Raw genomic sequence first — 16053 nt, forward strand, 5'->3', positions numbered from 1 at the left:
ATTCAACATATCATCTGTCTTTCTCTCCCACCTCACATATGTTGGTTATTCTCTCTATCTTTGCCTCCGGGCATCTGTCCCACTGTGAGTATATCTTCCCCTGACTGTCTTTCTGGCTCCCATATCTGTGTTTGTAGGTGTCTATGGTATATCTGTGTCAGTCACGTTGTCTGTGTGCGTTTTGGCTTCACTGTATGTCTGTCATTGTACTATACATCTGCCTTTTCTTTATGTCTTTATCTGTGCATTCATGTCTATTTGTATCTCTTTGACTTACTGGTGTGTCTCTGTGACTTACTGGTGTGTCTCTGTGACTTACTGGTGTGTCTCTGTGACTAACCTGTATGTTTGTTTGTGTGTTTTTATGTTTCAGTTGTACATTGTGTCCATATGTTTCTATTTCTGTGTCTGTTCACTATGTATATCCCTGTATGTCTGTATTTCTGTATTCGTGTGTCTTCTCTTCCCTGTCTCCAAAGACTTGTTTCAATATGTGTGCAGCAGCTCTGTCTCTCGCTGTGAAGCTGTAGAAAATCCCTCTGTGTTTGTTGGCATAGTGCTGCCGCCAGTCAGTTCTCTCTAGTTACTGTTTCAAATATGATTTCCTCTCCTAATCAGACAAAAAGACAAAAAAGCAAGGGTAAGAAAGGAAACACAACGTGCAAAGGACCATTTCAGATTGTGTTTTTGTGTTTATTTTGTGAATTTTGGTATGAAGAAACGAAAAAGAGAATGAAAAGATATGAAAAAATAGATGCATTACAAGCGTGAATTAAAGTGTGAAAACCCAAGATGCCAAAAAACCTTCAACACCCCAAAAGTTTCTGGATGGGTTAGTGTTGACCTTGCCACAGTATGTGGCGGTTTTTACGTTCCAACTCCCACTGTCAGTAAGTATGGAGAATCCAGTCATTGCGATTCATCCGTGTGTACCCCCATCCTCCTCCTCAGCGATTCCGTGTCTGGCCTTGCTGCCTCTCTGTTATAAGGCAGCCTTGTCCTAAACTTCTTCCAGAACCTGAATCCATTGTGTGTGTTCAGAATATATTATTTGAGATTCTCTTCCGTGTGCTTCCATATTCCCACCTTTGGAATTCTTCATCTGTCCACTGTGTGTGTTCAAATCTGAAATAGCCTGTGCTTCCCCTCATGTGTTCTTTGTCATGTGAGGCTATTTCTGGTACTATACGTCTGTCTGAGTGTGGCCCATTGACAAGGCCTCAAGTGGAACTAGTGTATATTTCCCATGGATTACATACATTAGAGATGCAATCATGAGGTGTCATGTGTGGATCTTTAAGATAGTGTAAGAAAAGCGCTGTGTGGGTGTGTATCAGCAGTACCTGTGCGTGTACATTTACACAGTATTTACTGTGTATATATGTGTCAATGTACAGCCTTGTACATGTACAGTGTATCTGTGTTTGGGTTAGATACAGTAACAAATAGAGGTCAATACTGAACGTTCAAGTATGTGTGTGTGTGTGTGTGTGTGTGTGTGTGTGTATACACACACACTAGTATGCTGTTTTTTATGTCCCATTGACTTTAGGTGGGCAAAGTGTCAGTATGCGCCTTATTGATTCCACTATGCTCTATATGCCCACTCATTACCATCCTGTTTTGTGTTATCAGAGGCATAAAAGGCGCCAAAAAAGGGTAAGACATGGCTACAGACACTGTGCGATACTGTGCAACCACAGTGTACTGTCTGTATATTTGTGTGTATATGGGAATTCCATCCCTGTTGTTATAACTTTTATATCAATACTATATCGTTGATGTGTCTTTACGTCAGAGAAAGTGAATGTGGGTATGTGTGTGTGGATGTACAGTGTACAGTGTAGTACAGTGTAGTACCATTTACTGTATGTCCAGTACCATTCTTTCACTTCCATATTTTATGTAAACAAACAATGATTCACTACAATAGCATTGAAATAGCACAGATATTCATTGTTGATTGATCTTATGTAAAACCTTAATATACAACAAGTATATTTGTATGTACAGTATACTGTATATTATGTTTGAAATGACCGACTCCTCTAACCTGACCTGACCTAACACTGTAGGAAAGCTAATTCTCCCACACGTACCCTTTCTTGTCCCCAGGGGAGATGCAGGAGAGGATGCAGGTGACCTGGACTTCAGTGCCCTCCTCAAAAAAAGGTAGGAGTGGAGTTAACTCCATTATGAGCAATCACACACACTCTCACACTCTCACACACACAATCAATCTCCTCCCCCTCTCTTTCAGGGAAAAAAAGGCGAGGGACGAGCCCAAAGAGGATGTGGATGTGTGGGAGATCCTGAAGGATGCTAAGCCATGTGACTATGAGAAGATTGCCTTTGACTATGGCATCACAGACCTCAGGGGCCTACTCAAGAGACTGAAGAAGATGAAGAAGGTGGAACCCAAGAAGAGTGATGGTGAGGGGAGAGAAATGGGGGGGATACTGGAGGAGGAAGTAGACAAGCTGTGGGCATTTCTACTTGAGAGTGATTGGGACAGGGAATGCTATATTATAGTGAATGCCCGAGGGGCTCTGAAAGGGAGGTAGTCTGGTGTAGTGTTGCTGGGGTTATTCTGATTGTTGTGTCTGGTGTGTAAAGGCTGGAGACATAACATTGGTTCTTTTCCTCCATCAGCCTTCCTGAAGAAGCTAGAGCAATGTTACTCCGTGGACAAGGGCAAGAGGACCCAGATGCATGTTGAGCTCCATGACCCCAACGTTCAGGTCAAATGGCTGAAGAACGGAGTGGAGATCAAACCCTCCGCCAAGTGAGACTGGCTGCTTTGTGTGTGTGTGTGTGTGTGTGTGTGTGTGTGTGTGTGTGTGTGTGTGTGTGTGTGTGTGTGTGTGTGTGTGTGTGTGTGTGTGTGTGTGTGTGTGTGTGTGTGTGTGTGTGTGTGTGTGTGTGTGTGTGTGAGAATATGCGTGATTGTCAGTATATTTGACTATATGAGCGTGTGAGTCATTCATTTGTCGATGAGTTGAGTGAGCGACACTCGGTCACCAGTGTCTCTCTCTGCCCCTGTCTGTCTGTCATGTCAGGTATGTGTTTGAGTGCGTGGGCAACAAACGGACACTCACCATCAACAAGTGCAACCTGTCTGACGATGCAGCCTATGAGTGTGTGGTGGGAGAGGAGAAGAGCTTCACTGAAGTCTTTGTCAAAGGTAAACACTCAGCATCTTTACATGGGGTGTTTGAGGGGAGGGAGTTGTTCCCTGCTTAGTTCAGTGTCTTTGAGTGTGTAGTGTCTGTCAACATTTACTGTGTATGCAGTACATGTCTCAATGTTTGTATGTATGTGTGTATTAATGTCTATGAACAGTAAGTTTGCACAACATTGTCGTCCTATATTTGTTGTCCAGTTTGTAGCGTGTCTTATGTGTGTTCTGTGTGTCTCGTTGATTTTGGGAAGAGGGACAAAGATGCATTTGCTCCTCAATCATCACGTGCTTTGCTCTCTCTCTGTGCCCATTCATATCATCCTGTTTTTGCATTTATCAGACCCTACAGCAACGGGTAAGCTTTCACCACACAGACGCCATTCCAGTGCGACAACCACAGTGTACTGTGTGTTGTTGTGTGTATTTAGACGTCCCTGTTGCTTCTGTCAGTGTTTATATCAATGCCGTACATGTTGATGTATCTAACGTGAGAGAAGGTGTACGTGTGTTTAGCGGATGGTAGCTAGTGGAAGCTAGCTTAGCATCGATCGCACAGTTCAGTCACCTTCTGGAGACCTGAAGTACTGTCTCCCCCCCAAAAAAACATCCTGGGCTTTTGCGGTATAGCACTTTTGGCGGAAACTTCTGAGTACGTTGTTGTGTTGTTGTTGTGAGCATGGTACTGTATGGGAACCCGCGGCGGGCGGGTTCATGTTACAGTGGTGCCGTGACTCAGATCCCAGAGTTGATGTCTATCATCTGCTGAAGTTGCTGCGGAAAATGAGGAGGTCAGAGGGAGGTGGATATAGAGGACGGCAGCTAACGGATGCTAGCTTAGCATCACGCATTGACACAGTGATGATGATGTCACCTTCCTGGAGACCTGAGGTACTGTCTCCCCCGTACCACAACAGCTCAGTTTTATGTTTCTATAGCAGTATTAATGGAGACTATGGAGGACATTGTGTTGTTGTGACATGGTATTGAATCCTGGTGCGGACTGGTACATGTTAGGTGTGCGTGTCTTTGTATTAGCACAGTATACAGTGCTGTGCCATGAAATCTTCAGCTTCATCATTCTTCCACTTCTTCCTCCTTATTCTTCTGCTTACTTTGGTGTTGAGTGATCAAGTCTTTGTTGGTGAGTTTTCCTGTAAGTGTGTTTGTGTGTGTGTGTGTGTGTGTGTGTGTGTGTGTGTGTGTGTGTGTGTGTGTGTGTGTGTGTGTGTGTGTGTGTGTGTGTGTGTGTGTGTAACTTCCCCATGGCGTTTGTATGAGGTGTATGAGTTGTGTTGACGTCTGTGTCTATCCACAGAGCCCCCAGTCACCATCACCAAGCTGCTGGACGATGTGCATGTCGTGGTGGGAGAGAAGGTGGAGTTTGAGTGTGAGGTGTCAGAGGAAGGAGCCAACGTCAAATGGTGAGGGACTCATACTAATATCCTTTTTAATCAAATGACTAAGTAACTAAATCAATCAATCTCTGTTACAGCTGTGGCATTTGTGTGTGTATGTGTCTCTCACCGCTGTTAAACGCTATTTCTATGTCTGTGTGTGTCACCCGCGCTCAGGATGAAAGATGGAGTTGAGCTGACCAAGGATGGGAAGATCAGGATAAAGAAGGATGGGAAGAAACACACTCTGGTCATCAATGAAGCAACCATAGAGGACATCGGGATGTACTATGTTTACACTAACGGGGGAGAATCCAAAGGAGAACTGGAAGTGGAAGGTACCACTTCCAGATATCATACAGTACACTAAAAAAGGAAATGTTTAATTAACTTCATTTTTTGGAAGAGTCTGAAATGTTTGCTTTTTCTCTCTCCTTCCCTTCATCTCTACCCCTGGTGCTCAGCCAAGGAGCTGGAGGTTCTGCAGAGTATAGCTGACCTGTCGGTGAAGGCGTGTGAACAGGCCATGTTCAAGTGTGAGGTGTCTGATGAGAAGGTGGTGGGAAAATGGTTCAAGGACGGTGTGGAGGTCAAACCCGGCAACCGCATCAAGATGTCACACATCGGAAGGTATGGCATCACATTGCTGGGGCCTTGGGGGGGTCCTCATTGAGTTGCAGTAACTTCAGACACGCCTGAACATCCTCAAATTCTCCTTCTCCATGGGACCTTGTCAGTACAGTACATATTCTCACTAGCTAGACCCACCTATGGCAGGTGTTTTACCATGGCAACACTGGTCATGCAGGGAGAGAGCTTTCCCATGCGTTTTTTTGCTTGATTTTGCATAATGAAGCATGTTGCCAGGGTAACTGTGTGCTTTACATAATTGTGGGTCACTGCGAGTGTCTGTTGTCTCCTTGGTAACGTTGGGTTGCCGTTGGTTCTCCAGGATCCACAAGCTGACGATTGATGACGTGAAGCCGCAGGACGAAGGAAACTACACCTTTGTCCCTGAAGGATACGCACTCTCCCTCTCCGCTAAACTCAACTTCATTGGTGAGTGAGAGAGTGAGTGAGAGAGAGCGAGAAAGAGAGAGAGACTCCTAAGTTTTACTGAGTACAATGAAGCAGAGCCTGCATTTTAAATGATACTGATTCATGTGTTTTCTCTGTTAATCTCAGAAATCAAGATCGAATATGTTCCACGCCAAGGTAGGTGTGGCTATTGTCGCCTATCATCCGTTGGCATTACCTATTTATTACAGTGTATTTAATACTGTGATAATCACCCAGGACCACCTGTCCCTCTCTGACATTCCTCCGCCCCTCACAGACCCTCCCAAAATCCACCTGGACACCAGTAGCACGGGCAGCAAGAACACCATTGTTGTGGTGGCTGGCAACAAGCTCCGCCTTGATGTGGAGATCACAGGAGAGCCTGTCCCCACTGTGTGCTGGATGAAAGGAGACACTGTGAGGATTTAGTCTTTCTGTTACATCCTCCTCACACACACATCAAACCCCTGCACCAGCATGCCTCTCTAAGGAAGGCAGGGTGTCACTCACATTAACCAACCATTAGGCCATCCAGGTTACACACAGTAGCTGAATCACCAGACAGTGTCAGTCCAGTTGTCGAAGTGCCCTCCCTGTTCCTGTCTCTAGGTGATATCGGAGGCGGAGGGCAGAGTGAGGGTGGAGACCAGGACCACTCTGAGCAGCTTTGTCATTGAGGGGGCGGAGAGGCCAGACGAAGGCCAGTACTCCATCATAGTGACCAACCCAGCCGGAGAGGACAGGGCTGAGCTCACCGTCAAGATCGTTGGTCAGTGGTACTCTCTCTCTCCTCTCTCTCTCCTCTCTCTCTTTCCAGTCTTCTACTCTCCTCTCTACACTCCTCTCCTCTTTCCTCCACATCTCCCTGCTCCCTCCCTTTTCTCTCTCTATGTCTTGTTCTCCCCTCTTATGCAATATATATGTAAACAGATATTTAAAAGCAATTCACTAAGAGAGATTCAATAATAGATGTGACATTAACTTAGAACCCATTCTGAGCTGGTGAGAACACCTCTATATTCTGTCCTGACTGTTCCCCCTGTCCCCTCCAGATGTGCCTAACCCTCCAGAGAACGTCAGATGTATGGGAGTTGGCGAGGACACAGCCACCATTACATGGGATCCCCCCAAATTTGACGGGGGTGCGCCCATCAAAGGTGCACCTTTCCTATTTTTACATCTATCTGTTGAGCTATCAGACTCTCTTTCCTCTGGGTTAACAGGTATCTGTTAACCTCTCTCATTATATTGGTAAGATCTAATGATGTCGCTCTGTGATGATGTCGCTCTGTGAAGATGTCTCTTTGTGATGATGTCGCTTTGTGATGATGTAATGTCGCTCTGTGATGACGTCACTCGCAGGCTACCTGATGGAGAGGAAGAAGCAGGGTTCCTCCAGGTGGACCAAGCTGAACTTTGAGGTGTTTGAGTCAACCACGTACGAGGCCAAGAAGATGATTGAGGGTGTTTTTTATGAGATGAGAGTGTTTGCTGTCAACGGGATCGGGATCTCCCAGCCCAGCGGCAACTCAAAGCCCTTCATGCCCATCGGTTGGTAGACACTTATCACTAGAGCAGTGGAGAGAAGCCTTTCAATCTCCTGATACTCTACTTATACAGCTTATCTCTCTCTCTCTCTCTCTCTCTGTCTCTGTCTCTCTCTCTCTGTGTCTCTCTGTCTCTCAGCTCCTACCAGTGAGCCCACTCGTCTGACGGTGGAGGATGTGACAGACAGCACCTGTGCCCTGAAGTGGCGTCCTCCAGAGAGGGTTGGAGCAGGGGGCGTTGACGGGTACATAATCGAGTGGTGCAAAGAAGGAGGTGAAGGAGGATTTGTGGATTGTTCAATAACATTATTATTCCTTCTAATTCACTAATCGCTGCTATAGAACTCCTCTATAGAATTCTTATAAAACCCTACAGATGAACCATCTCATTTCCAAGTGGATGACAATGAATACTCTTCTGCTATTGGTCCATCCCTCAGAGGATAACTGGGTGGCAGCCAATAAGGAGCCAGTGGACAAGAACACGTACCGTGTGAAGGGGCTGCCAACAGGAGAGAAGCTCTTGTTCAGAGTGGTGGCTATGAACATCGCTGGACGCAGCCCCCCCTGCACCATGAAACAGTCTGTCACCATCAGAGAGATCATGGGTCAGACTCACACGCATGCATGGACGCACACACACACACTTCTCCATAGACCTCTGACACACAGTATACACAGCCACTTCCATTACTTCTGTGTTGACATTCTTCTCTGTCTCCCTCCATGTCTCAGAGTACCCAAAGATCCGCCTGCCTCGCCAGCTAAGAACCAAGTTCATCAGGAAAGTGGGCGAGAAGATCAACCTGGTCATCCCCTTCCAGGTCTGAACACCTGGCACCGCACAGTAGTAACCTTCCCCGGGCTAGAGACAGGGCTGACTTCATGTTAGCTGGGTCTCAGTGTGTGAAAAAAAGAGCAATCATTGTCCTGTAATGCAAAAACGAACGAACCAATCAGAAAATGGGATATTCTTGCCAGTCTACACCTTTCTCACTTTAGGGTGTTCCTCCTGCACTTCTCCTGTAGCAGCATCTCACTCTTTAATTACATTTTACATTTACATTTACGTCATTTAGCAGATGCTCTTATCCAGAGCGACTTACAAATTGGTGCATTCACCTTATGATATCTACTGGAACAACCACTTTACAAAAGTACATCTATATCTTTTTTTGGGGGGGGGGGGGGGGTTAGAAGGTTTACTTAATCCTATCCCAGTAAATGTCATTTTCATTCACTGACCATATCACCCCTCTCTTTCCCCAGGGGAAGCCTCGCCCTGTGGTCAACTGGTTGAAAGACGGTGAGCCCCTGGAGAATAAATCGGTGGGCATCCGCACCAGTGACTTTGACACCATCCTGTTCATTCGCTCGGCAGAAAGGGACCACTCTGGGACGTACACCCTGTCTGTCCAGATAGACAACATGCAGGACAAGGCTGACATACACATCCAGATCGTAGGTCAGTCACTGGCACCAACATCATTAGGGGCTCTGGTCAAAAGTAGCGCGCTATATAGGTAATAGGGTTTCCATTTGGGATGGAGGCCATATGTACAGTGGCAAGAAAAAGTATGTGAACCCTTTGGAAGTATCTGGATTTCTGCATAAGTTGGTCATAACATTAGATCTGATCTTCATCTAAGTCACAACAATAGACAAACACAATGTGCTTAAACTAATAACACACAAAGTATTGTATTTTTCTTGTCTATATTGAGTACATCATTTAAACATTCGCAGTGTAGGTTGGAAAAGGTATGTGAACCCCTAGGCTAATGACTTATCCAAAAGCTAATTGGAGTCAGGAGTCAGCAAACCTGGAATACAATCATTGAGATGAGATTGGAGATGTTGGTAAGAGCTGGCCTGCCCTATAAAAAACATTCACAAAATTTGAGTTTGCTATTCACAAGAAGCATTGCCTGATGTGAACCATGCCTCGAACAAAAGAGATCTCAGAAGACCCAAGATTAAGAATTGTTGACCTGCATAAAGCTGGAAAGGGTTACAAAAGTATCCCTAAAAGCCTTGATGTTCATCAGTCACAGTAACACAAATTGCCTATAAATGGAGAAAGTTCATCACTGTTGCTACTCTCCCTAGGAATGGCCGTCCTGTAAAGATGACTGCAAGAGCACAGAGCAGAATGCTCAATGAGGTTAAGAAGAATCCTAGAGCTAAAGACTTACAGAAATCTCTGGAACATGCTAACATCTCTGTTGACGAGTCTACGATACGCAAAACACTGTTCATGGGAGGACACCATGGAAGAAGCAACTGCTGTCCAAAAAAAAACATTGCTGCACATCTGAAGTTTGCAAAAGAGCATCTGGATGTTCCAAAATATTCTGTGGACAGATTAAACTAAAGTTCAGTTGTTTGGAAGGAACACACAACACTATGTGTGGAGAAAAAAGGCACATTACACCAACATCAAAACCTCATCACAACTGTAAAGTATGGTGGAGAGAGCATCATGGTTTGGAGCTGCTTTGCTGACTCAGGGCCTGGACAGTTGGCTATCATCGATGGAAAAATGAATTCCCAAGTTTTTCAAGACATTTTGCAGGAGAATGTAAGGCTATCTGTCCGCCAATTGAAGCTCAACAGAAGTTGGGGGATGGAACAGGACAACAACCCAAAACACAGAAGTAAATTGACAACAGAATGGCTTCAACAGAAGAAAATACACCTTCTGGAGTGGCCCAGTCAGAGTCCTGACCTCAACCCGATTGAGATGCTGTGGCATGACCTAAAGAGAGCGGTTCATACCAAACATCCCAAGAATATTGCTGAACTGAAACAGTTTTGTAAAGAGGAATGGTCCAAAATTCCTCCTGACCGTTGTGCAGGTCTGATCCGCAACTACAGAAAACGTTTGGTTGAGGTTATTGCTGCCAAAGGAGTGTCAATCAGTTATTAAATCCAAGGGTTCACATACTTTTCCCACCCTGCACTGTGAATGTTTACACAGTGTGTTCAATAAAGACATGAAAACGTATAATTGTTTGTGTGTTATTAGTTTAAGCAGACTGTGTTTGTTTGTTGTTGTGACTTAGATGAAGATCAGATCAAATGTTATGACCAATTTAAGCAGAAGTCCAGGTAATTCCAAAGGGTTCACATACTTTTTCTTGCCACTGTAACTGTATGTCCCCGCTCACCCTTCAGTCACTATACCTAGTATGTTTTACTACTTATTACAGTCAAATATGGAGCCACCATGATGCAATGACTTAAATCTAGGATGACACCCCAGAGTTTAATGTGATGATAATTCCTCATTTAATCCTCGGAGGGGATCTAAGACTCCAAAGTAGGGAGGGAATCATCAAAGAGGCTGATTTCTCTCTTCTTCTCTTCTCTTCTTAATCCTTCCCTCCTGCCCTGACTGCCATCGTACTGTCGCTTTGCGCCCTCCCTCCCCTCTTTCCCTCCTTCCTGCTCCTTTTAGCACCCGTGTGAGGGTCAGGGTGCTGTATGGCTGGGTGGGTGGATTACGCAGTGGGGTTCCATTGGAATTATTGGTGTGTAGACTGGGATTAGGGTGGGATTAGGGGCCTTTGTCTCCTTTCCCCTGCTGGGAGGTGAGCTAATGAGAGGGCCCAGCCTCCTCAGATCATCCCCCACACACGTTTAGTCACAGCAGCAGCAGCAAGGCAGAGACCAGGATTAATGACAAACATACTGGAGTACTGACGTACATGAGACACACTCCACATGCTCCATTTTCGCTGTCGGTTTGTCTGTTAAAAGAGATCTCTTTCTCACTAACACACAGATGTACATTTTCCTCCTTCCTACTCCCCCCCACAGACAAGCCAGGTCCTCCTATAAATGTGATGGTAACAGATGTGTGGGGCTTCAACGCTGCTCTGGAGTGGAAGCCCCCCAAAGACACAGGCAACACTGATATCACCGGCTACACCATCCAGAAGGCTGACAAGAAGACCCAGGTCTCCAACTCCCTCTGTCTTTCCTCATCTCTCTCTATAGCTCTCTCTTTCTTTACTGTGTATCCACCTCACCTCTCCTTCTCTGCCCTCTCTACCCTCATCCTCTGTTCTCAAACATCTACCTCTATATATCCACATATCCTCCCATTTTTTTTTACCTCTCTACTTCTCCCTCCCTCCCTCTCCTTCTCTCTCTGGTCAGGGTTGGTTCACAGTGTATGAGCACAACCGCCGGCCCAGCTGCACAGCATCTGACCTGGTCATGGGGAACGAGTACTCCTTCCGTGTGTTCAGTGAGAACATCTGTGGCTTGAGCGATGAGGTAGCCTTCAGCAAGAACACTGCCATCATAGGCAAAACAGGTAACACACTACAATACTACACCATACTATACCCCCTGCACGCTCACGCAAACACCACGCACCATCGCTGCGCAAATGTAGCCTGTCATTATAGCCATAAACAGTGATGCACTTTCAAAAGGCAAGATCTAGAAATAAACTGAGTTTTACACCAGCATTTTGAGATTAAAGTCATTCATAGCTATTAGCAGCCAATATCAACTAGGGATATCATGTCACTTCTCTGAAGTCCAGAGCAAGACGGGTCATATGGCCTACCTGTATGTATCGGAGGTTGCAGGATGGGATGGAAAACATGGTTAGAGTAAGCACTAGCCTACAGTATGTCAATCTACAATCTACTATCCCCCATAGTACAAAAGTTGACCTATTCAATTGGTCAACTTGGCCTTCTGTGTGAGAAATAAATATTTGTACAGTTGTAGGATGCGATAGATCCCAAATGAATACAACCACTAGCATCAAACCTTTAAAGGCAATGAGGCTGATGCAACAGATCAGAACGTTTAGCTTAAAATGTTGATCAACTATTAGGCTATTTCTTCACATTATAAGCGCAGCAATGCGCACACGATAGTAGGCTGTAAGTGCGAATGTTCCAAAATGTAATCAATTAGTGGGAAAACACCATTCTAAAAAGTAACCACAAATGAGATTATGCATGTAATGCTTTATTATAAAGGTGCATTTTTATGGTGAAAATGATCTTCCCCAAATTTGAAGCTCACACGCAGCCTATCTATGCCTGTTAGGCTCTACACTGGTTGTAAAGCGGATTAATGTGCATAATTTTAAGAAGTTATTTGGCCACTTTAGTTGTGTGATACAAACCTTATCAAAACATTTAGGCCTATGGGCTAGGCTACATGAGGTGTGCGACTATGAAAAAGTCACACAAAAAAGGTATGCGCTGTTTCGTTCCTTACTGCACACAAGCTGGGCATCATTCACAAGTGATAACACATCATTCACAAGTGATAGGCTAATATCATCACCCATCAGACTATTCTTGATTTATTCTTGTCTTTACATTTACTAAATAATATATGTATGAGATTAGTATTTGATTTAGAATGTACCATTATCATTCACCTGTCGGAACAGGCGGGGGAAAAATACATGTCATCTATGCACTTAAATAGCAAATAGAGGAGGATTTTCACGTGGTTCATTTTCTTGCCAGCCAGGTTGGCTATACTCCCTTTGAAAAGAGAAGCAATGTGCTTAATATTATGAAAGTTGATAAATAAATATAGTAGGCCTAGCCTATAGAAAGCTGACGGGATCCTCCTCTTTTTAATAGAGGCCGTTAAAACTGTTTTCTCACGCATGGGCTTTTCTCATGGGCTCTCATGAAGTGTTTTGATTTGATTTTCAATTACATTTGCGTTGATGTCAAAGTGATTAGAGGGACAATAGAGAGCTGAGTACCAGGCAGTTAGCAAGTTTGGTAGGCTGCTAATGACCATCAGCAGCATCAGAGCTTGGAGAAGCCTAGATACCGTGACAAAGCGGTCACGTGGAATTTAGGATGTAATCATGACTCGTGATCGCCAGTGTGGCAGTAATATGGTCATCGTAACAGCCTAACCATGGTCTGTCTGTAGTCTTTTCCTTCCTCACAAATATCGTAATAAATTCACCAGAATGTTACATCTTCATCCCATAAGTAAAAAAAGACTGTTACAGTGTTACAGCTATCTTTCGAAATATAGCCAGTACTAGCCACCCAAACCTGCTAAAATGTGAAAATAATCAATGAAATTGCCAGGTAGCCTATTGTTCTGGCAAAGATGTGTTTGTAGCAGATTGCTAAACTTTATGTAGTTGATTATGTGTGTGAAAAAAAATCAAACTTGCGACCCCCCCCCCCCCAAAACCTTCTTGCGAGCCCCAGTTTGAGAACCACTTCACCACACTACACCACACTACACTACACCATACTATACCAAATGTAGTATGTAGATATAATAGACAACACGATATACTATGTGGTCCTCTGTAACTCAGTTGATAAAGCTAAAGCATGCCGCTTGTAATGCCAGGATAGTGGGTTTGATTCCCGGACAAGCCATACGTAAAATGTATGTACGCATGACTGTCAGTCCCTTTGGATAGAAGCACCTGCTAAATGGCATTTATTATTATTATTATTATTATATAGCCTAATAAACGCAGCTATCACAGTCCCCATCTATATCCCTCTATCAGATCTGGAATACAACAAACCAGCCTTCAAAGAGAGGGACATGAGCAGCTCCCCCAAGTTTACAGCTCCCCTAGTGGACAGGGTTGTCGTTGCAGGCTACAGTACTGCCATCAGCTGTGCTGTCCGGGCCTACCCTAAGGTGAGGGTGTGTGTGTGTGTGTGTATGTGGGGATGGGGGTGTTTCCATTACCCATTTAGGCAAATTTGACATGAATAAATTGGCAACAACCTGTATCCCCTCCCACCTATCTGTTTCATGTTTCAGGTAGCCCGCGAAAGCCAGTATGAATAGAATGCAATAATTGACTAATATTTGCCATATTCTAATAATTCTCATGTGCCAACGTAACTCCACGGTCCGTGCCACTGTGAAACTTGCACTCCTGTAGATCTGAAATAGTTGGATGGTGAAACTTGCATCCAGCTAACCAGAAAAGCAAGGCGAAGCAATTCTTTATTTAACTAGGAAAGTCAGTTAAGAACAAATTCTTATTTACAATGACAGCCTACCCCGGCCAAACCCGAACCTGGACGACGCTGTGCCAATTGTGTGCCGCCCTTTGGGACTTCCAATCACAGCCGGTTGTGATACAGCCTGGAATTGAACCAGGGTCTGTAGTGACGCCTCTAGCACTGAGATGCAGTGCCACTCGGGAGCCCGAATTCAGGCATTCCTGAAAGTCAGGACAATCCATGTACTGCAAAGAAACATTATTTTTGTACACTGAACAAAAATATAAACTCAACATGCAACAATTCTCAAGCTTTTACTGAGTTAGTTCATATAAGGAAATCAGTAAAATTGAAATGAATTCATTAGGCCCTAATCTATGGATTTCACATGACTAGGAATACAGATATGCATCTGTTGGTCACATATACCTTTTTTTTAAGTAGGGGCGTGGATCAGAAAACCAGTCAATATCTGGTGTGACCACCATTTGCCTCATGCAGCGCAACACATCTCCTTCGCATAGAGTTGATCAGGTTGTTGATTGTGGCTTGTGGAATGTTGTCCCACTCCTCTTCAATGGCTGTGTGAAGTTCCTGGTTATTGTCGGGAACTGGAACACACTGTCATACACGTGGAGCAGGCATGACACCCACAGGTGAAGAAGCCGGATATGGAGGTACTGGGCTGGTCTAAAACAACGTTGGAGGCGGCTTATGGTAGAGAAATGAACATTAAATTCTCGGGCAACAGCTCTGGTGGACACTCCTGCAGTCAGCATGCCAACTGCACACTCCCTCAAAACTTGAGACATCTGTGGCCATTGTGTTGTGACAAAACTGCACATTTTAGAGTGACCTTTTATTGTCCTAAGCAAAAGGTGCACCTGTGTAAGGATCATGCTGTTTAATCAACTTCTTGATATGCCACACCTGTCAGGTGGATGGATTATCTTGGCAAAGGAGAAATGCTCACTAACAGGGACGTAAACAAATCTGTGCACAAAATTGGAGCGAAATAACCTTTTTGTGTGTATGGAACATTTCGGGGATCTTTTATTTCAGATCATGAAACATGGGACCAACACTTTACATGTTGCGTTTATATTTTTGTTCAGTGTAGTTGGAAAAATGTATATTGTAAGCATAGAATTAGAATTAAATGTGGAGTGGAGCTTTATAGTTACTCGGTGATATCACATGACCCAGGTACCTTCAAAATGATTAGGCAATCATAATTTATTCTGAAAAACATCATTTCCATAAATTTTTTCACAAAGAAAGAAAAATCACTCAAATCCACCCTGTTGAATGGATAAAACTGTTGTCGTTCTTCAGAAAATGTCTCCTATATCTGCCTTTCCATTACACATGTTACAATGATATTGCTTTTGTCGAATAAACCGGGGTCAATGGAAAATTGCCTAGTGAGTTGGTGATTTATATTTCAAGGCCAAATGTTTCCCCAATTAAAGTCCCTCCCTCCTCTCTTAACCCCCCCTCTCCCCACCTCAGGCTAAGATAGTGTGGATGAAGAACAAGATGATCATTGGGGAGGATCCTAAATTCTTGATGCAGAACAACCAGGGGGTGTTGACCCTGAACATCAGGAAGCCCAGCCAGTTTGACGGGGGCAAGTACTCCTGTAAGGCCATCAACGACCTGGGGGAGGACGAGGTGGAGTGTAGGCTGGAAGTCCGAGGTACTGGCACACACACACAGTCACGCATTCACACATAGACATGCACAAACACACTACAACTCCTATCATACTCAGTATGAGACATACTTTTATTGGCAGTCAATAGTTGTCTAACTAATCATCAGTTATCATCCGTTAAACCCATTATTACAAAGCTGGTCATGGATTCACAATCTATGACTTATGA

At 44.3% G+C, this 16053-nt stretch overlaps 1 protein-coding gene across 2 annotated transcripts in view; it reads left to right on the top strand.

The window, feature by feature from the left end:
• The window catches only part of mybpc2a (myosin binding protein Ca), a 30739-nt gene that overhangs the window by 11050 nt on the left and 3636 nt on the right, over positions 1-16053 (top strand). For both annotated transcript variants that reach the window (XM_045715278.2, XM_082971697.1), the window contains 21 exons: positions 2116-2172; positions 2261-2433; positions 2653-2785; positions 3060-3184; positions 4497-4602; positions 4753-4913; positions 5040-5205; positions 5528-5634; positions 5761-5790; positions 5912-6051; positions 6244-6403; positions 6687-6791; positions 6997-7185; positions 7321-7455; positions 7622-7789; positions 7917-8005; positions 8451-8646; positions 11004-11143; positions 11346-11505; positions 13717-13853; positions 15680-15866. In XM_045715278.2, the coding sequence (XP_045571234.2) occupies positions 2116-2172; positions 2261-2433; positions 2653-2785; positions 3060-3184; positions 4497-4602; positions 4753-4913; positions 5040-5205; positions 5528-5634; positions 5761-5790; positions 5912-6051; positions 6244-6403; positions 6687-6791; positions 6997-7185; positions 7321-7455; positions 7622-7789; positions 7917-8005; positions 8451-8646; positions 11004-11143; positions 11346-11505; positions 13717-13853; positions 15680-15866 (2864 nt within the window). The remainder of the gene's footprint in view (positions 1-2115; positions 2173-2260; positions 2434-2652; positions 2786-3059; positions 3185-4496; positions 4603-4752; positions 4914-5039; positions 5206-5527; positions 5635-5760; positions 5791-5911; positions 6052-6243; positions 6404-6686; positions 6792-6996; positions 7186-7320; positions 7456-7621; positions 7790-7916; positions 8006-8450; positions 8647-11003; positions 11144-11345; positions 11506-13716; positions 13854-15679; positions 15867-16053) is intronic.

Source organism: Salmo salar, chromosome 03, assembly GCF_965601325.2.
Source record: "Salmo salar chromosome 03, fSalSal1, whole genome shotgun sequence".
NCBI lineage: Eukaryota > Metazoa > Chordata > Actinopteri > Salmoniformes > Salmonidae > Salmo > Salmo salar.